The sequence below is a fragment of the Carassius auratus genome, chromosome 8, assembly GCF_003368295.1.
Source record: "Carassius auratus strain Wakin chromosome 8, ASM336829v1, whole genome shotgun sequence".
NCBI lineage: Eukaryota > Metazoa > Chordata > Actinopteri > Cypriniformes > Cyprinidae > Carassius > Carassius auratus.
In genome coordinates this window covers 101570-126932 of record NC_039250.1, presented here as the reverse complement: position 1 = coordinate 126932, position 25363 = coordinate 101570, and the positions used below count along the sequence as shown (strand labels likewise).

The window sequence follows — 25363 nt, the reverse complement described above, 5'->3', positions numbered from 1 at the left end:
AAGAAGCCTGTGGCCTTTCTGGTGGCTCCTGTAGATCCTCCAACTGTATTTCTGAGCCTGACAGATCCTGCAGATCAGGTTTGAAATCCTTTTATTAAAGATGACTTAAGTATACACGATATTTAGCTTTGTGCTTTAATCCAGTGGTTCTCAAACTTTTTTGTTCACGCCCCCTTCAAAATATCTGCTGTCTAGTGTACAGTAGAGCTGTTTCACAGAGATAGATAGCCTCATCATATTTTCTGCATTTAGTTTGTGAATGACCAGCATCTGCCTGGGTCTGTGCAACTTAATTTATATATTTTCTCTTCTATTTAACAAACCAATCCATATCTCATTCTAAGCTACATCCTTTGGCTGTTAATTGAGTTCTTTATCTTATTCTGCTGATTGCCTGCGCCCTACACTTTGAGAACCACTGCTTTTTCTCTCACTGTAAACCCCGGAAGCCAAAAACATTCAGAACACATGTCAGAAAACCAGAGGAAGGAGTTGCATACAAAAGAAAAGGAAAGTGACAGAAGCACGTGAAAGAATTAAAGCCAAACACGTGCCACCTGTTTCATCTTGACAAGATATTATTTTGGTCCGTTGCAAACACCTATAACAATAACGAAAATAATGATGATGATGATGATGGTGATAATAATGGTGCTTATGATAAAAATATACATATATAATATTTTATTTTCAAATTATGTACAATAATAGAAAAACTGGTGTGGAAACAATCTTCACTCAAAAACTGGACATACATTTCACCAATAAATGTTATAAATATTAATACGTAACATTTTTCAAAAGTCATTGTTTAATATATCCATGTATAAATTAAGACTTTTTTTCTCAGAGTTGCAAGAAAAAAAGTCAGAATTGTGAGAGAAAAAAACTTTTTTTCATGCCAGAAATAAAAACACACAATTGCAAAATGTAAAATTAGAAGCTCAATTAAACCATATAAAATATAAGTTAATTGATCCTTTTAGATGACTCGCTCTTCTGCACCCATTTTTTGACCTGAATATGATTTTAATATTCTAATAAGTGCGATTTCTTGTGAGGTCACTGTAACAATATCGAGAAAGTAAAACAGACAAGCTTGAACATCCAGTGCAATTACTGAACACACCCAGAGACACGCATCTGACAGAGAAGAACAGCACAAATCAACAGAACACTCCTGACATTCACCTGGATGAGGCGCTGCAGGGAACATTTCTGCTATAGAAGAGATTTCATAACCAATTCATAAAATTGTTTTCTTTGGTGTAATTGGTGATGAGTCCGGGCAGCCCGGGCGATGGGGGCGGAACGGCATTTAAATGAGCTTTCCTCTGTTCATTCACACTCAATGCTGTTCAACCATGGAGCTCAAAGCAACGTCTGTGCTGCTGCTCGTCTGCATCACCTTCATCATCCTCACCAGCACTGAAGGTCAGAATCTGCTAAATCTCAATCACGTTTACCACTTTATGTTATTGGTGCAATCTGCAAAATGTAATACTGACTTTTATTAAATGTTTAGGTTTTGCAATTTTGGGTTATGCATTTGCTGCTTTTACTTAAATCCATTAGCATTTATCTTTATAATGCTTCATACAACACATATTCTGTTCTGCAATAGCTCTAAAAACACAAGTATTGTTATTCGGATCAGTTTAGTGTTGATTACAGTAATGCAATGAGCACATTTGGATTAAAGGTTGTGACCAGTGATTAATTTGTAAATTAATAATTGCCGGATGCAAAACAGCAATTAAAAGGCGATGTGACCGACACTGAAGTTTTCTTGGAACATTCCATGACGTCACTAAACACTGATTCCACAATTATAAGAGAACATCGTTGCCAAGTTTCTGCATTAATTTAATCAGGACACATCTAAAATGCATTAAAAATAAATAAAAAAAATCATTAAAATTTAATTAAACCATATAGGTTTAAATATGCGAAAAATATCTGACTTGAATAACAGTTTTAATTAAACACACATCCTTGCTTTATTTTACAAAATCCTTAATGCCAAAAACGTAACATCACTGTTTGTTCATGATCAAAATACAATACAGTCAACCAAAAATATAAAAGGTTGTTTTAAGTAGTCCGTTGTATAACTGGTTCTCTTTGTATGCCAAGCACATTTTTGCTAATTTTTTTCATATTTGTCTGTATACAAAAGTACAAAGCTTCTACATTATAAATAATAGTTTCATTAAAATACATTAGGATTTGTGACGTAGTTGTGACGTAGCCGAATGAGACGTAGGTGAGCACAATTAATGCCTGGTACTTTCAGTTTCGCTTTCAGTCAGTCACTCTCGACATCACGTGGTGACCGATGAATTGAGATATCGTTTTGATAGACCAATCTACTTATAAGTATAAGAAGGCAGCAGGTGCAATCCATACCAGATTTTCACTTTAGAGCCGAGCACAACATTGTTCAGGATGTCGATCACTGCATCGGAGGGAGAGATGTTTTAGGAAGATTCGGCTGCACTACCACCATCCGGGACCTTGGCAATGCCTGAATTGGATCTAACTGGTGCTCCTCGTGCCCTACGGCACCCCGTTTCCCCGAAACTTCATATCTGGACCCTGGACAGGAAGCGGAGGTTCTAGGTGACCTATCCCAAGAGGTAGTAGACACCATCACTTCGGCAAGAGCACTGTCTACGGGACACTCTTATGGTCCGTCGGTTGAAATCCCAATTCGAGAGTGACCGACTAAAAGGGAACGTCTTGATTATGTACGGTAACCCTCGTTCCCTGAAAGACGGAACGGAGATGTCACGTCCCATTGTTTTGGTTTCTTTGGGTTTATATACTCTTATTTTATTCTTCTTTTGTTCTGTAGACTGTACCATGTATATGATTTTTGGAGTGAGCTATACTATAGCTGTTAATAGATTTCATATTTGCACATTATATTTCACTATTTCATGTCCTCAAAGTTATTACACTCTGAGAGCGAGTTGAACTGAAGAAAAAAATTTGGGGACCAATACATATAACCTCCTAATACATAAAACTGCAGTCGCTCCGATGCACACACGCACTTCACATCTGTAAGCTCCTGTCTGTAAAGTCATTTGTTTGATCGCCAGAGACACACATACCTTTAGCAGCTTGAATAGATGGTGAGTCACTGCGGCCAGTAGAGACACTGTCATGGCATGCATCTCTCTGCTTTATACGAACATCAGACATGCCCTCTCTATAAAACAAGACTTGTGTGTGTCTGCCCTTCTTTCCTGAGGAAGTGTGTGCTTTTGTTAGGAGGATATTTAACTTTCATTCAATGGCAGATGTTTCTTTTGTTGCAGTGGATGCCATTCCCAGTTGTTGCCTGAGAGTTTCAAAGGGCATGCATCCACGCCAGATCCGTTTGGTCTCCGAATATATGATCCAGCACAAATCTGGTGTCTGTGACATCGATGCAGTGATGTGAGTGTTTAACACACAAACACAAACACAGATCAGTCCTGTGCTCCTGCTTTAACTGTGTTCACTTCTCTACAGATTATACGTCGGAAAGAAGCGGTTCTGTGCTGATCTCGGAGTCTTGAAGCGCTTGAAGAAACTCAAGAAGAATCACAAACCCAAACGGATTTAAGCAAAGACTTATAATGCATGCATCTGCTGGCAGTTTCAGTACTTCAGTTTCAGACATAAACAAATATAAGAACTGTTAGTAAAATGCTGAAAAAAAAAATACTCTTTTGATTAGACGTTTATATTCTAAACCCTTTTCTAATACTATATTAAAGTATTATTTTTACACATGGTCTGTTCTTTGTCTATTTTTATGTCCCTATTTTTGTTCTGTGTACACTTTGTATAACATAGCTACTGATGTACAAAGAGCTGTAATGGTCCAAATGTCTAGACTAGTCCTACTTGTGAAATAAAATATATAAAAAAAAATACATAAATTCCTTAATTAAATGTTATATTAAAGGGTTGATTAACTTGCAGGTTTTGGAATGCCAGGAGGGTGGATGAGTAACCAAGACTTTCGTTTTTGGGTCAAGATGAGTAAGAGATGAGTAATTTATGTGGAAAGATGAACTGAAACACGAACATTTAAGTGTTTAAGTGCACCAAGAGTCACATGATAAAAAGTTAGTCATAGCTTTTCTTTAATATTTTAAGCAGGACTTTTACATCTTGCCTGTATTTTTTCTTTATTATGCTTCTGTTCATTTTATGTTTTGTTGTTGTTATTCTGTCTCGCATGCTTTAAACTGTATGGCCTTGCTTTATACCTGCTTTGTTCTTTTGGTCTTGTAGTCTACTTATATGCGATGGAACTAAATAATCGGTCAAACTATAGTTCTTAAGAACATATACATAGCCTATTTTTAAGAAACTGGCCCCAGAATCTTACTTTTTTCTTCTTTGTTGGACTTTTACACTATTGTTGTTCGTTCCCTACACCCTAGTTATATAGTGCGCACTACATGCTGTGTAGTGCAGAAGAGCATAGCGGTGATTTCTCGGCATCGGGCGCCATCTACTGGCGGCTTCACGAACAGACCGAACTAATCAGGAGCACAGGTATATTTGGAGAAACAGACAACAATACATTGTATGAGTCAAAATTATACATTTCTCTTTTATGCCAAAAATCATTATGATATTAAGTAAAGATAATGTTTTTATGTTTCAAAAATGAAAACCGAATTAAGTTAACAAAATTACCAACTGTAACCTTAGTTACTAGTTTGACCAGTTTCAGGTTTGTCCAGTTTTTCTGGACGACAGGTCAACATTTACAGTTTCATCTCATAGCATCTTTTAATATCTCTTTAGGAAACCCATCTGTTTTCTCATTGATCTGTGATTAGTTTCTTATGCTTTCTCGTTCTGTAATGCCTTTGTAAAGCTTCCATGAGTTTGTTAAAGGAGATAAACAGTTACTTTTAATTATGAGTACAATTATTTATTTGTAATAGGCACGGTTAATGTGTAAAGCAGGACACGTTCAACTCGGCCAATCAGATACCGTTATCGCACCACAAAGCCCCGCCCTCCAGGAGACCCCGCCCCCTTGTCATGTTAGTTCAGTTGTCGTTCAGTGCCAGTCGTTTAATTAATTATTAACAGATTTTTGATTATGTAACTCATTCAGAGTTTCTCTGGACTGGTTTTAGACACTAATCCAGCATGTTGGTCTCCAGACCGGCGAAAGAAGATAAAACTGCGAGGATTGAAGCAGTTCGGGACTGAAGAAACCGAAACAACGAAAATGACGTTAAACGCCGAGGTGAACCGCGCGAGACTCATGAAGTTCGTTTCCGCCGCGTTTTACGCCTTCTGCTCGTTTTTTATCATCGTGGTCAATAAAAGCATTTTAACTGAGTACAAGTGAGTGTCCGCTTCCGGTTTCCATATCAGAATAACAACATATGCTTAATTATAACCATAATGTGTGTTCATTTAATAGGTTTCCCTCGTTTATGTTTCTCGGAATTGGGCAGGTGAGAAACATTAAACCCGTGTTTAATAAACACAGGCAAAAAAGTGCACCAGTCTCAGTGATAGTGTTTTGTTTGTTCATAGATGACAGCTACAATCATCATTCTCTACGTTGCCAAAATGAGCAAAACCATCCAATTTCAGGACTTTGACAAAAGTATTCCAGGGAAGGTAATTTATAATGAATTAAGTGCATTCTTTTTTTTAAATCGCATTGTCATGATTGTTTCCTTTTCTGATCTGTAGATATTTCCCTTACCATTGCTGTACATGGGGAACCACGTGACAGGACTGGGCGGGACTAAGAAACTCAGGTGAACCAATAGAAACACAAGAGAACTCAAAAGAGTTTTGCATCAAGATAAACTCATTGGAAGCCTGTATTTTGTGTTTTTCAGCTTACCCATGTTCACTGTGCTCAGAAAATTCACCATTTTACTCACAATGATCATGGAATCCAGGATACTGAGGTATATATGTTCATTCAGTGAATTTTGTAGTTATGCATTTGAATTATGCCTTAAAGCTACAGTGTCACTTTTTCGTTTGAATAATTAAATATTGAGCGAGTAGACTGTAACCCCCCCCCCCCTTTATTTGCTCTAAGGTAAGCAAGCATATCATTATTTGTAATATATGAGTCGCTTATACGTCCAAAAAAACAAAAAAAGTAAACCTTCATATACCAAAATATATTTTTCTGAGGCAGGAAAATACACGTATAACCATGTAGTGTTATAGCGGGGGCTTGATATACAAAATATACAAAAAAATGTCAACAAAAAAAAATATTTCGTTGGAAAATATTTTTAAGTTTTTTTTTTTTGCATTTTGAACATATTTTTTTGAATTTGAAATCCATTAAAATATATATATATATATATATATATATATATATATAAGCACACATACACACACAATTTATGTATATATATATATATATATATATATATATATACATGTGTGTGTATTTCTGGTAGGAAATTTACAAAATATCTTCATGTAACATGATCTTTACTTAATATCCTTATGATTTTTGTCATAAAAGAGAAATGTATAATTGTAACTCATACAATGTATTGTTGTCTGTTTCTACAAATATACGTCTGTGACACTGATGACTGCTTCTGTGCTGCAGGGACACACACACACACACACACACACACACACACATATATATATATATATATATATATATATATATATATACACACACACACACATATACATGTGTGTGATGTATTTCCCTGGAAACTTATTTTCATAACTCATCTGTACGTGTGTCATATCCGTAAATAAAGATGTTGAAGATATGGTTATCTGATATGAATATGAACAGTCATTCATTGTCAGCTGTAAAAAAAAAAAACACCTCAATCAGTTCTTACCTGCTCAGAAATATATATATTTCATATTCTTTGAATTATTCGAGAGTTTTAATGTGGCGTTCCTCTGGAAGCAACCTGTACGTCTCTATGTTAAGGGCCAGAGTGAGTCTGTGTTTGTGTCTTCAGGAAAAGCTTCGCTCGGCCGCTGGTCTGCAGCGTTCTGGCTATAGTTGTAGGCGCTCTGGTGGCAGCCAGGTACATGAACACAGATCATTCATAACAATAATAATATCATATATGATACAGACTCAGGTGTTTAATAACTCTGACCCGACCGCTTCAGCTCGGACCTGTCCTTCAATGCAGAAGGATACACGTTTGTTCTGCTCAACGACGTCTTCACGGCCGCCAGCGGAGTCTACACCAAGAAGAAGCTGGGGATGGAGGTACATCTGTGTTTGATTAATGATGAGGCATCCGTCAGATATCTGTGGGACTCAGATGACACAGATTCATTGTGTTTATGGTTGAAGATACTCTTGATAGTCATTAGGTGTGATCTCCTCAGCTTTCGCTGTCTGTGGTTTCAGGGTCTTGGTAAATATGGGGTTTTGTTTTATAACGCTTTTATCATTATCATCCCAACGGTGCTGGCGAGCGCTTACACCGGAGATCTACAGAAGGTGAGCGAGGACAGAGATGAAGAAGATTCAACTGTAGAAATCAGAACTTCATCTCATGTTTTCTTGTGTTCAGGCTCTGAGTTTCGAAGGATGGATGTCTGTTACGTTCATATTTCATTTTTTATTGTCTTGTGTCATGGGGTGAGTCCAACTCGTGCCTTCTTAGTATTTTATTATCATGCAATTTATGGTTCTTAAATGTATATAATAAGTTTGGGATCATAATGATCTTTAATGTTTTTACAAGAGTTTCATCTGCTCAAAGCTGCATTTATTTGATCAAAAATACAGTTACAAAATGTATATATTGTCAAAATATTATGTTCTAACATACTGAATTTTTTATCAGAGCTGAAACTGCTGCTTAATATTTTTTTACACACACTTGATACTTTTTTCAGGATTCTTTGATGAATAAAAAGAGCATTTAATTAAAATATAATATTTTCGAACAATATACACAACAGTTTAAAAGTTTGGGGTCGGTACATTTTTATTCTTTCTTTTTTTAAAAGAAATAAAAATGTTTATTCAGCAACGATGTGTTAAATTGTTAAGAAGTGATAGCAAAGATTTATATTTTGGAAAAATGCTGTTATTTTGTAGCTTTTTATTCATCAAAGAATCCTGAAAAAAGTATCATTATTTGACAGTATAAATCATTATTTTTCATGATTTCTGAAGATTGTGTGACACTTTATCCTGGAGTTATGATGATGGAAATTCAGCTTTGCATCACAGAAATAAATTATATTTTATAAGATATTAAAACAGAAACCATTATTTTATATAGTAATAACATTTTGGAAGATTACTGTATTTTTTCAGTATTTTTAATCAAATAAACGCAGACTTGATGAGCAGAAGAGACCTCTTTTGAAGTCTGAACGATCCCAATCTTTTGACTGATAGTGTGTGTGTGTGTGTGTGTGTGTATATATAACTCCAGTATTTTCTCATTTCAGGTTTATTTTGATGTATTCCATCATCCTCTGCAGTTTCTACAACACAGCACTAACTACCACAGTCGTTGGGGCAATTAAAGTATCTTAACTAAATATACAGTATTTTTTGTACTATAATATATTGTATTATAAAGAGTTTCTGTGGTTCTCAAAGTCTTGATGTCCTACAAACGAAGGCCTTAAAAGGACTAAAATAAGAGCAGAAGGTCTTGAATTCATAAAGTCGTGTCATTAAGTGTTGCAAAATAATAATACAAATATCTAAACATCATTAAATCAAGACGTTTATTTGCGAAGCAAAATCTAAAACTAAATATTTAGGTTCATGTATTTGTCAGAGAGGATTAAATACTCATTTGAATTGAGATACTTGTCTAAACTCAATTTATTCTGAGGTATTTGAACTAGACTTAATATTCAAGTCTTTTTTTTCCTCCAGTAAATCATTGTTTAAAAGGTTCAAGACCATTTCTTTTTTGCAGTGATCAAAGTAAAAAAAAATTTTTTTTTTTGCAAAATTTGTTAAAAAAAAAAAGTAACAAAGTTTGATTATAATATGTATTTGAAAACTTTTAGGCATTGAATTATTCCTTATTTTCTTGCTCTTCTTCTGCCTTCATTAACCTGCAGAAACCCTGTATATAATAAAGTGAAGTTATAACTAATCGTACAGAACATGCAATACACCTCACTTTGAGAAACGTAACGTCCTGTGCTTATAGAGCGCTTTGTGTTTCTCTCAGAACGTGGCTGTGATGTATATTGGCATGTTCATCGGTGGAGACTACATCTTCTCATGGACGAACTTCCTTGGTCTGAACATATGGTAGGAAACTTGATTTTCTAGAACAGTCTCCAGTGCATTATTGTGTTTCTAACGCTGCGTTCCTCCTGTTTTCAGCATCTCGGCTGCTCTGATTTACTCCTACATCACGTTTCACAGCGGCTCCGAGTCGAACGTCAAAGCGGCAGAAGATCCCCCGAGCGTTCACGTCACAGAGAGTCATCTGGAGGAGAAAACGTGATGCTCTGCCTATCGAATGCATTATTTTAAAAATCCCTCGCTGCTCGGAAAACCAGGAGTTTCACGTTACTTCAGTTTCTCTTGTGTACTTCTTTTAATAAATAAACACAAATGCATCAACCAGGAAGGATTCATATCATTTAATGAAGACTTGAAGTGCTAAAACTAATGAGGAAAAGCCCGTTCACACATCTGTACAAAGTCTTTTGAGCACAGCGAACAACATCTCAGAATAAAACGCTCGATTACATTCTGCTGTCGAGACCGGATCGGCTCGTGCACGGCTTTCCCAAGGATTTCAGGAGGGGGGGGGTGTTATTATAAAATGAGTTTTTTTTCAATGACGAACATCTTCCAGTTTCCAAACGAATCCATGAAACATCGTAATCCGAAACGAATCGATTGAAGCACACGAAGAGAGAAATAAAACGTAGTGTTACGGATCGACACCGAAGTGCTTTTTTTTTTAGGATCCAGAATCTCATTTTGATCTTTGGAAGTACAGTCGTAGATTAATATGGTAAGTGCTTCATACACTAGTTTAGAAGCGTGTACCAATGCGGCATCTTTAAAGCTGGTTAGTTTGATCAACGTTATTGCGAAGCCTGAGCCGGTGGCTTTAAATAGAGAATAAATACATGATTAAACATGACCGATGTGATGGACGACGGCGTACGAAGCCAACCGGACTAATGTATAAAAGCGCTATGCCATCTGCCGTCAGTAAGTCTTCATCTTTAGCAGGTCGGTCACCGCACCCTGTTTCACACACACACACACACACACACACACTGATATCACATCACACACACTCTTTCCAACAAAAGTGCACGACGGAACAAACACGAGACGTCTCATCATCTCCTTAACAAGCTGAGAAAACGACCACATTCTTCATATAATGATATCACTACCATCATAGCAGCCTAAAGGTACAACAGGAAGCAAAGTAAGGTGCTTGTAGCTTATATAAGCCCGGGAGGGTCTGGACGCGAGGGAAGTCGCTCATGCGGAGAGATTGTTAGCTAGCTCGATGAGCGCTAGTGCGCCGTGAAGACGCTCGCGCTGCTCTTGGAGACGCCTGCCGCCGCTCTTCTCTTCGTCCTGCTCCTCTTCTTCACCTTCGTCAGACGGCAGGAAGTCCAGAGGATCCTGCTGCTCCTGGTCCTCTATAGCAGTGTTACTCAGTGTCTTAGCTTTAGTCTGCGCGGGCGTCCGCTGCTCCCTCGTCTGCCAGTATCTGACAACACACACACACACACCGTCACTCTGGTCCTTCAGGCTCATTATTGAAAAACTAAACCTATGAAATAAAGCAGTAAGCCACAAGAGGCTGACTGAAACACTGTTAGCTGATATAAATTCACTGTAAACCACGGCTTCACGGGGCTTACTGCTGTTATAAACCGGTTATTCCATACACGTAGTAAGGTTACACAAAATAAAACAGAGAAAATAAAGTGTAATGATATTAATAACAACACTATTCTTCCACCAAACAATGTAGCTCCTCAGAAACAGTTGTGGTTGCTACAAAGTAGTTGCCGAGCAACACATAGAAGTAAACAAAGGTGTTTGTTACATTGTAGAGTCATTTAGAACAGCTTTGAACACGGCTCAGCCAATCAGAATCAAGGACTGAACTCTCTGTTTTAATGAGTAACTCGATCAATCGCATCCCAAATAAAAGTTTTGTTTGTGTACTGTGTATTTATTATGTTCATATATAAATACATAGAAATTTACACAGAATTTAAGAAAAATGTTATGTCTATAAATTAAATATATATATATAAAATATACATGTAAATATTTTATAAATATTTACAGTATGTGTGTGTCTTTATAAATATACACATTAACAAAAACGTTTTTAGATGCTATTAATCGCGATTAATCACTAATAAAAAAAGTATAAAGAAACATTTGAAAAATAAACTAGTTTAAGAGTACCTACTCTTTATAATTTTAGTTTCAAAAATAAAATATATAAAATATAAAAAAGCTAAACTATATCAAATAAACAAAAAAAAACAAACAAAAAAAAAGAGACAAATCTATATTTCTAAAAGAAAAACTAAATTATTATAATTTCTTTAAAATGACAGATTGTACTGTCCTCCTCACAAACCATACATCAGTGGAGAGATTGTTTATGACGTATAAATCGCAAGCTCAAAAAATAGGCCAGGGTATTTTTGTGGTCCAGGGTCACATATAAAAAAAATTTGACTGCAGAAATATCGGTTGTGGGGGGTTTTCCACACACTTTTCCAAAAAATTATAAATGTTTATTTCAACGAGTGACTAATGACACATCTTTTGAAAATGTCTGGTAAAAAAAAAAAAAAAAAAAAGGGTTTAATTTCTACCAATATTTGAAATTAATTTTTTTTTTTTTTTTTCGCCAGTACTTTGAGTGTGTCGATGTTGTACTCACTTTGCCAGCCATTCAGCCACAGCCTTGTTGTCGGCCCCCTGTGATCTCCCGGGGCCCCCCACGGGCTCCTCACGCTTCAGACGGGCGTACGGGTGTTTGGGACAGTGACGGTTAGCGTGCGTGAATCGACTGCTGCAACCTACAACACACACACACACACACACACGAGGAGAAAAACAGAGCTTTGAAACACACACCAACCAACCAGTGTTTCTGAGCATCACTGATTACGTTTCATTTGTTTGGTTTTTTATTACCTGTGTATTCTGAATAAGACAATATTATGATTAAGGTTTACACTAGACGTGCTCTGATCAGGATTTTTGAGGCCGATCACAGATACCCATCTTTTTAAAGCTTTCTTTTTATCATGTAGAATTATTTATAGTGATGATCCAATCTAGACTTTTAGACATTTATTCAGGGCCGAATCCGTGACAGCGCTAATGCTCACCTTTCTCCGAACAGACGAAGGGTTTTTCTCCGGTGTGGAGGCGCTGATGGGTCTTCAGCTGTCCGCTCTGGACGAACGCTTTCCCGCAGTCCGGATAATCACACAGGTACGGTCTTTCACCTGAGACGAGAAGAGGAACATTAGCGCTCTCGTTCTGACATCTGGACACAAACACGGCTCACTGTAGCAGCGCTGACCTGTGTGCGTGCGTTTGTGCGCCTGTAGAGATTTCTCGCGGGGAAAGACGCGGTTGCAGATGTTGCAGCGGATGCGGCTGCTGGAGTTCTCGCCCTCGTTGATCAGCTCTCGGACGGTGTCTGCCCGCGGGCGTCCACGCCGAATACCATCCTGAAATAAGACCGCGGGAACATGTTAGACAGAACGCTACACATGTGTCCCTGCAGCACAGAAGCAGTCATCAGTGTCACAGACGTATATTTGTAGAAACAGACAACAATACATTGTATGAGTCACAATTATACATTTCTCTTTCATGGCAAAAATCATTAGGATATTAAGTAAAGATCATGTTCCATTAAGTACGTTTCCTAGCGTAAATATTTCCAAATATCGTTCTCCTAACAAACCAGACATCAACGGAAAGTTCAAAATTCTAATTCAGATTGTTTTTTATCATTGATACATTTTGCAACATTTAAAATGTTACTTATTTCTTGTTTGATACTGTAACACTGCTTTGAAACAATCTGTATTGTGTAACATTGCTTTACTTATAACTATTAACTTTATTTTTATAGCTCCATTAAAAGTTGCATCTCAAAGCGTTCTGCAAAAAGTAAAAACACATTGCAATACAAAATACATCAATAAAATGAAATAAGTGAAAACACAATAAATTTGTTTTACTTCAGACAAAGAAACACTGAATAAGACAAGTGTCTTTTTTATTAAAAATTACATATTAAATACAAATAATGACAATGATCCAATAATGAAATGTGCTATATGTAATAAACAAATAAACCATTGTGGTTACATAGTAATAATACATTTAAGGACTGAGTAATATTAATTAATTACATGTACCTACTATATGGTTAGGGTTACTTGTATTTAATTATGCAGAATTTATTTGTTATTACAATAGTAAGTAACGTTACATGTAAAGTCTAACAAAAACACCTTAAAATAGGGTTACCACATACTAAAATAACACCACACTTTGTTATTAATATTTTAATGATAATATAAAATTCAACATCATATGGATAGTCATAATTAGTTAAATGTGATATATTTATTTATAATTTTACGCCATACTTGAGGCCAAACTCAAAAATAAAACTTAAAATATTATCAATTGTAATACTTCACTGACTATAACACATAACTGTACCTATAAATATATAAGTTAATTCAAAATAACAATTATACCCAATATATCAAACTGATACTTGATTAAATAAAAAACGTTACATTTTCCCACGGTAAAACGTCCACAAAAATAAATAAATAAATATTAATGTACGTTTTGAGTTAAAACGTATCATTTAAAGCAGGACACTCTTAACAAAACACGTTTATATCATCGTGTTAACAGTCAGTTTGAGGGAACGTTTGGAGTTTTCTAGAAGCATAATCGCTCACATTTTGGCGCGCACGTGTGACGTCACGCCTAACTTCCAGGAGGAGAATTTAAAATCCCATTCAAAGCGCGCCTTTTACTAACGGTGTGTTAATGTAACGATTATATACGTGCTGAACCTCAAAATCACTTCGTTCTGCAATAACACGTGCTAATAAAAATATATCAGTGCACGTGTGTGATATAATACAGTGTGCTTAACTATTACTGGTACAGACTCTCACCTGGAGGTGTTCAGGGCACGAATTGACGTCTGATTCGGCGGGAGAGCCGCTGTTTCCGGTCGGTGAGGCGGCTCCGCTGCCAGACCCGGGGCTCAGAGTCACATTGTGCGCGTTCTCACCCCAGCGCCACGGATACACCATGAAGTCACTGAATCCGGGGCTGGCGGGCACCAGAGAGTCCGCTCTCGGTTTAACGGGAGTCGTCTTGATCACGGACACCAGAACTCTCTTCGGCGAGTCGTTACAGAATATCACTTGATGCTTGCTGTCAGCCATCGCTAATAACGTTCCGTTAAAATGAAGTTTAAAACCGTTTAGTTAAAAATAAATGTGTGAAAATAAGTGCAGTTGGAGGAATATCCCGCCGTTAACGTGCCGTTAGTCGCTGTGTAATAAAGGCAGTCATTCCCGATGTTACATGTATCAATGTTCCAGACCGCGGCGCCTTTGATTCCGTTCCTCTCACTGGCAGGAGCTGATACAGTGATCCGAGCTCAATCGGTACTTTCCCGCGTTGGAAATCGCGCCCGAGCGCGGCGCCCAACCAATCAGCGAAGAGGATGTCACTGAGCTTAGAGAACGAACCAATGACTGACGCTGTGACTTCCGCGCGGCCAATCACAAATCGCAAATCGTGGCTCGACGCAGGGTCACTTTTTAAACATGGCAGAGCGCGCTCTTTCTGACGGACACAACGGCCGTCCAATCACATGGCTCGTTGTTTTACTGTACAGCAGTGTTGCCAAGTTCGCGGTTTTCCCGCGGGAACTGGGATACTTTTACACTGTTGCTGCCGACCCCAATAACGTGATATTTATCACCTAAAATGAGAATGTTACCAGAGGAACCCCGCCAAAAAAAAAAAAAAAAAAGATTTTACTCTTTAAATTGGGAGACACACAAGGAAACGCAGATGGGCGGGGTTTGTTGTCTAAACCTGGCAACCCTGCTGTACAGGAAGTGGGTTCGCGTGCGTTCTTTCTTGCAGTTTAACGTCTCCCGCGCATAATGTTTACATTCACATCGATTTAAAGGGAAAGGCGGGCGGTGACGGTGGCGCGAAAGTTACGTCATCAAACCGTCTTTTGTTTCATTGTTTCAGCAGCTGTCTCATACAGAAAACCCGCATTATTTGATTCGGTTTAAGATAAAGCCTCCCGCGTGAAACAGTGTTTCAGTAACATCTGCTGCATTTCTCTCAGGACCTCGAGTTCAGGTCCCAAGACTTCAGAATCATTTCCACATTTCTATTTTGTTTAATGTGTGCCATTTATGGATGGTTCTTTTTTTTTCAGGAAATGAAGAATAAAATACCTTTATTAAGTATTTCATATAGAATTGCATTTTTTTTTGTGAGACATACATGCTTAATTTTTTTTTGTAAGAATTCAAATTAAATTAATTGCCATAAGAGCTGTTCCACCCAAAACTAATATTAAATATAGAACTTTTAATTTCGGAGATTGCAGTCATAAAGAAATTTCTAGTCAAATAAGTTTATTAGATTAGCTTAACTTGAACAATTACACATATTTTTGTAGTTTTCATTTTAGCTTTACCATTTTTTAGTAGTTTTTTAGTCTACGTATGGTTTTATTAACATATTTCAGTTTAATTTTTAGTTATTTTAGTACAAGTTAACCTACATGAAAATATAAATGTAAATAAATGATTATGTTTTTATTAATATTTAAAAAAAAAATCATCTTCAATTTTAATTAACCGTTTTATTAATTTTGTGTGTATAGTCAAGTTAACCTACACAATTTATACATTTGAATAAAGGATTTCGCATTTTAAGTTAAATGATTTTTTTTTTTTTTTAAATGTGAGTAAATAGAAATATATAATAATGTTCATTCAACAACTACATGTGCAATAGCAGAAAGGATTTATTAAAAGGGATATGACTCAAATCCTTTCCTATTATATATATATATATGTATATATAGACATGTGAAATAATCATGATTTAAATTTGATCAAAATTAAAAAGGTATGCTGTATTTACAGTATTAAAAAAAAAAATCTCCAGGCTATATACAGCTTTCAGTCATGCTTAGCACAAGTATTAATAAAAGTACTAGATACAGTATTTAAAAAAAAAAAAAAAAAAAAAATACATTTTTAGTAACAATGCATGATGACAAAGGCAGCTTCCGACACTCATGATATTTACAATGGCATAAAAAGTCAAACTTCACATATGCTTAAAGCTCTCAGATTTAAAAATAAAATTCATTGCTTTCTCTTGATCAAATAAAAATGCTTAACATCTGCTGATTTCCCAAAAAACAGTGTGACTCTGGTTTATAGTAGTAGATCACTTCGACGAAACCATGAAGCAGTAAAACTGGAGTGATCTTCACTGGATCCAGGTTCAGCGGAGAAGAGGAGCTCGAGCTTTGGACATCGAGTTACTGTAAAACAACAAATACATTACAGACCGAAGCCATGCGAGAAGAACGACGAGCAGCGATCATGCACATGCTCTAAACTCAGACAGACGCTCAGAAACGCTTTATGAATACCAAGCAGAAAGAAGTTAAAGGAGGAAATCTGATACCATGGTCTGTGAAAGCGCACCGATGGCATTGTGTGAAGCACTTTCCTTCTTCGGGACAGAGATGGTCAAGGCAGTGAAAAGATAAAAAGCCGTTAAAACTAATCTCTGATTCTGTTACGGATTCAGAATAGAGGCACGTTCACAGCTGGCACTCACACGTCTCGTTTCTTAAGTCTCTTCTGCTCACCGAGCATGCATTTACTTCACCAGAAATACAGTAAAATATTGTGATTTAAAATATTTGTGTTCTGTGTGAATCTGTGTTAAAGTGTAATGTATTTCTGTGATGCTCCGCTGTATTTTCAGCATCATTCCTCCAGTCTTCAGTGTCACATGATCTTCAGAAATCATGAAAATATGATGATTTACTGAAACATTTCTGATTATTAGCAGTTGAACAGTAAAAAAATGCATTAAATGTAATCAAACATGACATTTATAAATGTAACAAAATATTTATATTTGAAATAAATGCTGTTCTTTTGAGCTTTCTATTTTTGAACGCATCCAGAGGAAAAATAAATAAATAAATCTGAAGATCATGTGACACTGAAGACTGGAGGAATGATGCTGAAAATACAGCGGAGCATCACAGAAATACATTACACTTTAACTGATACTCACACAGAAAACTGATATTTTAAATTATAATAATATATCACATTTTTACTGCATTTATGATTAAATAAATGCAGCTTTCCTGAGCATATATAATTCCAAACTTCGATGCTGAAACTAGGATTTGAAACTTCTCAGCTTTGAAATCCTTCATCTATCTGATGAATACGAGACGCTCGTTACATCCAGATGTAAACGGCTCAGAGTCACACTCGCAGACCGAGAGCGCTTGTGATTTCTGTGAGAGTCGTTTGACATGAATCATCATCAGCAGAGGAAAGTGTGCAAGCAGAGACGAGAGACGCCGGGTCACGAGGGCCGCTGTACACTTACTGAGCCGAGGCCATACAGCTGCAGTGATCTCTGACCGTTCACTGGACTTAAGTGCCTTAAGCTCGACTGCTTGATGAAATTACTGTTGGCCACTGAGCCAGCGCTAACAGAAAACACCGGATCCTTTTCACAGGCCGTTACGTGCAAGCTGCCTAAAGATTTAGCGAGCCTTGAATGTAAAGGGCTGTGAAAGGAAAACGTCAACCGTGAATATGAACGTCAGACTTGAGCAAAGTCGCTTTAGCGAGTTTAATGCAAAAGGGTTAAAAGCTCAGTGAGATGCTTACCTCGTGGCTCTGATGGATCCAAGGGAAGCCCGAGTCCTTCTCCTTTTGTCTGAGCTGCATGGAACATATTTTACAGATTATATGAAGACTGACTGTTGATAGATTTACAATCCTGCACAAATAATTGCTGAATAATTCAGTAAAAAAAATATAATAATAATAATAATAAATAAATATATATATATATATATATATATATATATATATATATATATATATATATATATATATATACCCATTAATTTATAAATAATCTCTTTCGTCGAACAACTATAACAGTTAAAAAAAAGAAAAAAAAAAAATCATAAAAATAAAAACATTAATATACATTATGCATAATAGATTTTTTTAAATATAAAATAACTTATTTGAAAAATATACCAATTTTTTTTTATATATATATATATATATAAAATAAACATGCATTATAATGAAATATAATCATTACTATATCAATTATATAAACATGCACAATATAAAATGCATTTTATGAAAAATACACAAATTATGATAAAATAAAATAAATGCATGAAACAAAAAAAAAAAAAGTTACCTTTATGCATTAAAAAAAAAAAAAAAAAAAAAAGTAAGTTACCTTAATGACCTTGATGTTGATTTGGAGTGTATTGCATTTTCTTCTAACCTGCAGATAAAAGAAAAAACAAAAAGTTCAGTGCGATGAAAACATGCAAAAGGACAACAACAACAACAAAAGAAAGCACAGAGATAAGATGCATCGGTGTCCTGCGTCACACATGCAGAGAGAGAAGCCACAGAATGATTCGCCATCTCTCTGTTACACAGGATATCAATCACATGTTCACACACTCTTCACATCATCAAACGAGCCACACGAGGCAGAAACACTTTAATAGACGATTGGATGGAGAGAGAGAAACCTTGATCTTCTGACAGCAAACACATGAACCTACATCAAAAACCATCCACGTGCGAGATGCTCTTCACACGTTTACTGTATTAATGATTCAAATTGTGTGAAAAGTTTATTATAAAGTGCTGCCTATATAGCTCTAAACCCTATACAGCTTTTAAATTAATCAACATGATTAAAACTTCCCTGTTGCACACAATCGAATCCACACTTCTGTCGTCTGATTGATAGTTTAGACGTTTAGTGTAACTGTACAAACGCTTTTTATCAAGTAAACAGCAGAATAACTGCAGTGATATAACACTTATTGGACGACTGAGATTTAAATAAAAATACTATTTAAACATGGGAATGTAGAATAAAGGCTAGTAAGCATTTTTCTGAAATCATTGCAAAAATAAATGAAATTCTGAAATGGTGATAAAAATCATATTTTATTAGCAGTGTACTGAACCCGATCACAGACTGTACTGAAGCGTCAGGAGCAGATTTCTTCTTCGATGGCTACGTGTAGAAAGAGAAACACTTACGATACGGAGCCCGTGGATGCTCTGGACTGCCTCTTACTCTTCAGCGCTCTTAGTTTATCACCTTGTGTGAGTCCTCCGCACTCCTCTTCCTCTTCCTCCGTGTGCTAACCAATGAGAAACACAACCTGGTTAACAATCAGAAAAACAACAGCATCTTTGTGACCCATGTAACTCTGTTGCTGTTACTCTCAAGCACGGGATGTTCCAGAACAAATAGATTCACTCACCATATCAGAGGCTGTTTTCCTGTGTGAAATGTTCTTGTTTGTCCCATTAATGGAGATATCTTCCACTCCGGACAGGATTCCAGCCACTGCCGATTTACTCGAGCCGTTTTCCTGCTCGTTTATTCTTTGGCGGTACAGATCGCCTTCGGTCCACAGACTCGCTTGCTTCCTGTTACATCAGAGCATGCATTAGCATTAGCATTTATATGCTTTATCTCCTAATTAAGTTTATATCACAGTCGAGTGTATGAATCAACTTATTTGTGTGTCCAGACATGGTTTTATATTACAGATTATATACAGTATTGCATTATAAATATACCTTCCTAAAAAAAAATAGCCAAGAATGATTGAAAGAACAAAGACAGACCATATATTTTTATGTTTACTGTCTTCATGTTTCATCAGTTCAAATTTCTCTATTTCTAATATGCGTTTTTTCAATGATAACTGGATATGTCCATATTCGGGAGTGTCTTCAGTGTTATTACTTCTGTGATGCATGTGGTGTTTCTGTGTGAGAGCGCCCTCTGGTGTCCTGGATGAATTAAACATCACGTGTACTCCGTAATGCACACAACACACTAAACACAGCAAAGATAATACTTCTCTCTAAAGAAATAGCATTATCACAGTGAATCCCAGGAATTATCGTGATGTTTTGAAGCTCATATCGAAGACTCACTCCTCGATGAAGTTCTGCTGAGGTCCGATGACTGAACCGGGTCTGCAGATCCTGATCCATGCGATGGCTTCAGCTGAAGTCAGTCTGAAGTGTTTCATCATATAACAGCCAATCAGTGTCCCTGTTCGGCCCAGACCGGCTGAAACACACCGTGATTGGTCCGTTAACAACTCTACTTCATGACACTGAAAAACTAAACCCGGAAGACTCATGTCCACAGATGAACTGAGGTGGGTTTGCTGAATCAGGCAATAAAAACAATTATAAGGTTGTTTACACAGAATTTCTGATTGCAAGAAGCATATTAGAAATGCAGTTATACAAGCCTAACATTCAAGATATGGGTGCAAAACAAATCATATCACATTATATAATTTAGCAATATCACACTAGCAAGAGTGCAGTTTATCCCCAAATCTGCATGAATGCAACGGTGATATTGATTCTATACAGCAGTTCAATAAACAAGAATACGGTTAAATTTTAAACAATAGTCAACATTGTTCATTTTTGCTTAATTTTGCAGATGTAAATGTTTCCAAAGCAACTGCAGAACTGTAGAGCGTCTCTAACCAATCAAAAAACAGCGGCGATTTGTAACTGAATGAATCAAGTGAGTCAATGATTCAGTGACTCACTCAAAGAGTCACTTGCTTCTGAACAAATCAGTTGGAATAACTATTCCACCTTTTTCTTTTTTTAAAGTATTAATTTAATATTTCAGTACTCTTGGTTAAAATCGAAATGTAGAATCAAAGGCTTTCTTTCAGGCTCTTTATAAATGTCTATTGAATGCTTTTCTCATCCAACACGACAACAATGACTTTAAATGATCTTTTGTGGGTAATTCATTTCTCAGCATAAGTCCCTTCTAGAGAAATGCATCTGCTAAATGAATAAATATGACCCTGGGGCACAAAATCACAGGTATATTTTTAGAAATTGACAACAATACATTGTATGGGTCAAAATTATACATTTCTCTTTTATGCCAAAAATCATTAGGATATTAAGTAAAGATCATGTTCCATGAAGATATTTAGTAAATCTCCTACCGTAAATATATCAAAATATTATTTTTGATTAGTAATATGTATTGCTAGGAACTTCATTTGAACAACTTTATTGTTATTTCTCAATATTTAGATTTTTTTTTTGCACCCTCATATTTTCAAACATTTGCATCTCGGCCAAATATTGTCCGATCCTAACAAACCATACATTAATAGAAAGATTATTTATTGATGATGTATAAATCTGGTTTTGTGCTCCAGGGTCCAATATACTACAACACAGGAAATATTAAGTAATATGACGTCTATTAAGGCTTGAAAACCCCCAACCTTTGCAGTGGACAGCAATGCCTCCGTCAGCGTTCTCGCAGATGTTCAGGAACTTGGTGACGATGGCGTCGTTGGGCGTACTGCCATCGACGAAGAACAGGTCGTGGTGCTTGAAGCCCATGTCTGTGAAACGCTTGGCGTCGTACATTTTCTTGTTGAGCCGGATGATGGTGGTGATGTTGTGCTTCCTGAAGTAGGGGAAATACGCTTCAGGGGCATGAAGAGGGTATCCTGAAAGAGGAAAGTGTATAAAAATCTATACAGAATCCCATTTTTGGAAACCATTGGTTTAATGGGTGAACATACGCACCATTCTCAATTTTACTCTTTGGATGAGGGCCGCTGAAAGCCAAAAACTTCCCTGGAATTATCCAGTTGAAATCTCCATTTTCTGCACGCTGGAAAAGATATTAAAGCATCGTTGAGTCGGTCAGTGTGCGGCTGAAATCTTGCACGGACAGATCTTAAAACGTATAATGTGTTATATCGGAATTTGCAAATGTCCACACCCATTTTAAGGCAAAAACCCACCTCATAATGTTCATATTCCTCCACATTAAACTTTGAGAAATCCAGCCAGCCGAACTGTAGAGCCTGAAACACACAACATGCGATCAGCAGGAATATAGGACCGGCAAACACATCAGATAAAGCTCCAGAGAGACTCCTGATCACCTTGTGAACGGCCAGCAGACAGTCGAGGATATTCAGATTGTACATGCACGCTCCAAAAGATGCATCTCTGTTGAATGCAATAAATAAAGTCAAAGATGAAATCTAGAAATGAAAAAAAAAATGCTTCTGATTTAAACATGCATCTAATCAAAAATGCATGTAGGGGTTAGATTAAAATTACCGAAAAGGTAAATAAGATGCATTTTGCGAGACTAGAAGGCTGTACGCTTCTTCTGGTGTTTTCTGTAGATGCATTACCTACAAAAGAGGACAAACAAGTGACTATTTCACACCTAACTAGATGCAAAGTTCATGCAAAACCATTAAAAGATATATATTTGAGCATTGCAACAGGCTGAACTTTCATAAAAGCAAAGTCTATAGATGGAAGGGAAAACTTACAGCATAAGAGCCGATCAAATACGCAGCATTGGCTTGTTTCTTTCGGTCACCACAGGTATAAAACACAATCGTCTTCTTTGCAAGGGCACAAGACTGTTGAGTTAGAACAGAACATACAATTAAACATTGAAATATTATAAAAACAAGCATAAGATGCTTGCATGCAAACGCTGTATTTATTAGAACATCATTACCTTCAGCTTTTTGTTGAGTTTGCAACAGAAGCGATAAAACATGGCCAGGTTGAGCGGGCCAAAGTCCGCATAGAAGCTGTTCAAATATAAAAATCGAAGAGATTATTGATAAAAGCCTGGTGCAATCCATAAAAACCATATGCATGGAAGAAAACTCTTAATACTGAACATCTAAACCAAAAAAAAAAGGCTGATATCAGTATTTGAGAAGGAAAGCACAATTAGATGCTCACTTCTCATAGGAAAGCTCTTCATCGATGCAGAAACAGTGTCTGTCAGGAGTGCTCTTCACCTTCTGATGAAGAAGAGCAAAGTACAGCTGATCTGAAAAACACAAGAAACAAAATTATAAAGTAATGACCGCACTTCCTGCAGAGTCTGCATGGTTTGAATCAACAGATTTGAATCCGCGAACCGGAAGTGAGTTCTCAGACAAACCGCGAGACAACAAAACATGTGTATAATAATTAAGAAGAAAACACAGAAGTATGACACTCACCTTTAATGAACTCGATGCAGTTCGACAGATCGCACGTTTCTATTGCAACGTCGTTCCGGAACATGCTTTAATCTTGATTTAGGATAGCTTAATAATAAAAAGACGTAACACTAAATCTAAAGTCAACACACGTTTACACATTCAACCAAAGCTAACTAACTTCCCTCGACAGTTTATGAAGAAATCAAGTTCAAGAAATGCATCGAACTACAAAAAAAAGCAAAATATTTTTTCCCCTTGTCGAACCTATTTTATACAGTAAAACCTGTATTTAAAAATTATGGATTAGAATTATCCCTCTGATTAAATTTTGTAAATAATTAAAGGCCACAAAACACAAGCGATCTTATTATTCTCGCCTGAAGTCTGAATAAAGTTCAGTCTGGTTTAAATCCAACGCGACGTTAAATTACCCTTTCCCACCACCTGATTGGCTGACGGTCGCAACACTGACACGTCAATCACACTAAGCCCCTCCCTCCAAAATTTAAGTCCAGCGGAGTTTAAAATCAAACGCGACGTTGAAACCTTTCCCAGCCGTCTGATTGGCTGACGGTGGCACGTCAATCACACTAAGCCCCTCCCTACAGGATTTAAATCGAGCAGCAGCCAATACTCCACTCTAATTGGCACGCTGCCCAAGCCGTTGCTAGGAGAGAAGTACCGATCAGCCAATAGAATCTCATTTAGCTCTGACTGAACCCTTTGATCCATTCTCGGTGATTTACAGCCGTTAAACAGAACAAAGAAAACAGTTTCGTCTCCAGAAAGACAATTTTAGTTGTTAATAATGCAATTTAAGAGTCATCCTGACGTATACTCAGCGCTAATCTCGACATAAACAACACTTAGTATGTGGTTTCGTGTATATAGACCGCCAAACACACCCCTGACAGGACTCGTATGACCCTTTAGATTGCTCTTGGACTCCGTCTGTGGTTTGTTTACCTGTGATTCGAAGGTAAATCTCGCGCTTGGACTCCGTCTGCTCCCTCAGAGACGCGCACAGTCTCTTCCTCGACTCGCTCCGACGCTCGCTCTTGCGCTTCATGCTTTCTTACGCGCGAGAAAATGGCGTTTCAGACGCGAAGGTGCGATAGAAGCAGGATCTGCGCTTTAGTTTGCATAGTCTGGCTTTAAACGACTCCATATGCTGCAGACCAAAGTATATTCGAGGCAGTTGTCCTGCCAGTGACGTAGAGAGAGCAAGTTTCTAAAAGCTTGGCGAGTGACGTCACTGCGCCACAACATCCGGGCACCTGCGGGAATTCTAACCAATGCTCCCGAAATCCACAAAAATCGAGACTTAAATCGGTTTTAAGATTATTTGCATTATGTTTTCATGTTTAAAACACTGTCACATAAATGCAATGTAAAATATATTATTTAAACCGTATATTATTTCTGCATTATGGTAATCGTGCTAAATGACTTAAATGTAATTTGTGCAGAAGTTAGTAATACTTCAGTAAGTAAACAATGCACAATGTGCATAGGTTAAAATGTTAATGTTAAATGATTATATGGGATCCACAATCAAATAAGTACTAGTATTTCTCAATTATAATGCTGTTGTTTTTTTTTACATGCTATAATGCAAAAACAAAATAATAATAATAATAATAATAAAATAAATAGAAAAATAATTGTAAAGCATTTACACATGATGGCAACATTTTTTGTATAGTCTTTTATATAAATATTTATTTAAAATGTTTTTTATTGTTTTGTAGACTCCAATGATAATGAGAATAATTTAAACAATGCACAATGTAAAAATAATAATAATAATTGTCCTATAATTTCCTTTAGGTAAATCCATTTCTTGAGAATTAAACACAACTTGGACATATTTATATGAGATTTACACTGAAACAAGTGTTTTATACCACAATATGACCTGTGTA

General features: G+C 36.6%; 4 protein-coding genes across 7 annotated transcripts; 2 read left to right on the top strand and 2 right to left on the bottom strand.

Moving 5' to 3' along the window:
* Positions 1-1280: 1280 nt before the first annotated feature.
* LOC113106698 (C-C motif chemokine 28-like) lies at positions 1281-3783 on the top strand. The gene is made up of 3 exons (XM_026268744.1): positions 1281-1434; positions 3327-3447; positions 3523-3783. Exons 1-3 carry the CDS (start codon positions 1323-1325, stop codon positions 3614-3616), a joined length of 327 nt encoding a protein of 108 aa, XP_026124529.1. The 5' UTR covers positions 1281-1322; the 3' UTR covers positions 3617-3783.
* Positions 3784-5045: 1262 nt separating this feature from the next.
* Positions 5046-9604, top strand: slc35d2 (solute carrier family 35 member D2). Its single transcript, XM_026268880.1, has 12 exons — positions 5046-5370; positions 5450-5483; positions 5566-5652; positions 5728-5795; positions 5880-5951; positions 6996-7064; positions 7153-7255; positions 7400-7492; positions 7566-7633; positions 8458-8536; positions 9201-9283; positions 9359-9604. The coding sequence occupies exons 1-12, from the start codon at positions 5252-5254 to the stop codon at positions 9480-9482; spliced, it is 999 nt and encodes a 332-aa protein (XP_026124665.1). The 5' UTR covers positions 5046-5251; the 3' UTR covers positions 9483-9604.
* A 2-nt stretch (positions 9605-9606) lies between these two features.
* Positions 9607-15042, bottom strand: znf367 (zinc finger protein 367). The gene is made up of 5 exons (XM_026268881.1): positions 14206-15042; positions 12573-12723; positions 12376-12495; positions 11922-12060; positions 9607-10721 (listed from the first exon to the last, which is right to left on the bottom strand). The coding sequence occupies exons 1-5, from the start codon at positions 14479-14481 to the stop codon at positions 10487-10489; spliced, it is 921 nt and encodes a 306-aa protein (XP_026124666.1). The 5' UTR covers positions 14482-15042; the 3' UTR covers positions 9607-10486.
* Positions 15043-16077: 1035 nt separating this feature from the next.
* Positions 16078-24710, bottom strand: cdc14b (cell division cycle 14B). Of its 4 annotated transcripts, XM_026268876.1 has the most exons (17): positions 24405-24710; positions 23457-23543; positions 23191-23281; positions 22958-23033; positions 22764-22856; positions 22543-22619; positions 22362-22428; positions 22218-22280; positions 21997-22084; positions 21687-21917; positions 20344-20482; positions 19659-19827; positions 19432-19535; positions 18605-18652; positions 18010-18063; positions 17723-17906; positions 16078-16625 (listed from the first exon to the last, which is right to left on the bottom strand). In XM_026268876.1, exons 2-17 carry the CDS (start codon positions 23518-23520, stop codon positions 16623-16625), a joined length of 1551 nt encoding a protein of 516 aa, XP_026124661.1. In that variant the 5' UTR covers positions 23521-23543; positions 24405-24710; the 3' UTR covers positions 16078-16622. The 4 variants fall into 4 exon arrangements, with proteins under 4 accessions (XP_026124661.1, XP_026124659.1, XP_026124660.1 ...); XM_026268874.1 differs by lacking the exon at positions 23457-23543; XM_026268875.1 differs by lacking the exon at positions 24405-24710 and having other exon boundaries at positions 23457-23858.
* Positions 24711-25363: the final 653 nt, after the last annotated feature.

Bases quoted from the DNA above. Each gene is read 5' to 3' on its own strand.
- LOC113106698 (XM_026268744.1), top strand. From the start codon at position 1,323: ATGAGCTTTCCTCTGTTCATTCACACTCAATGCTGTTCAACCATGGAG. The intron at 1,435-3,326 runs GTCAGAATCTGC...CTTTTGTTGCAG, and splicing joins CATCCTCACCAGCACTGAAG to TGGATGCCATTCCCAGTTGT. The intron at 3,448-3,522 runs GTGAGTGTTTAA...ACTTCTCTACAG, and splicing joins TGTGACATCGATGCAGTGAT to ATTATACGTCGGAAAGAAGC.
- slc35d2 (XM_026268880.1), top strand. From the start codon at position 5,252: ATGACGTTAAACGCCGAGGTGAACCGCGCGAGACTCATGAAGTTCGTT. The intron at 5,484-5,565 runs GTGAGAAACATT...GTTTGTTCATAG, and splicing joins TGTTTCTCGGAATTGGGCAG to ATGACAGCTACAATCATCAT. The intron at 7,493-7,565 runs GTGAGCGAGGAC...TCTTGTGTTCAG, and splicing joins ACACCGGAGATCTACAGAAG to GCTCTGAGTTTCGAAGGATG.
- znf367 (XM_026268881.1), bottom strand. From the start codon at position 14,481: ATGGCTGACAGCAAGCATCAAGTGATATTCTGTAACGACTCGCCGAAG. The intron at 12,724-14,205 runs GTGAGAGTCTGT...GTCTTATTTCAG, and splicing joins CGTGCCCTGAACACCTCCAG to GATGGTATTCGGCGTGGACG. The intron at 12,061-12,375 runs GTGAGCATTAGC...TGTGTGTTGTAG, and splicing joins CTTCGTCTGTTCGGAGAAAG to GTTGCAGCAGTCGATTCACG.
- cdc14b (XM_026268874.1), bottom strand. From the start codon at position 24,507: ATGAAGCGCAAGAGCGAGCGTCGGAGCGAGTCGAGGAAGAGACTGTGC. The intron at 22,620-22,763 runs GTAAGTTTTCCC...CCTCTTTTGTAG, and splicing joins ATTTGATCGGCTCTTATGCT to GTAATGCATCTACAGAAAAC. The intron at 19,828-20,343 runs GTGAGTCTTCGA...CTGATGTAACAG, and splicing joins CAGCAGAACTTCATCGAGGA to GAAGCAAGCGAGTCTGTGGA.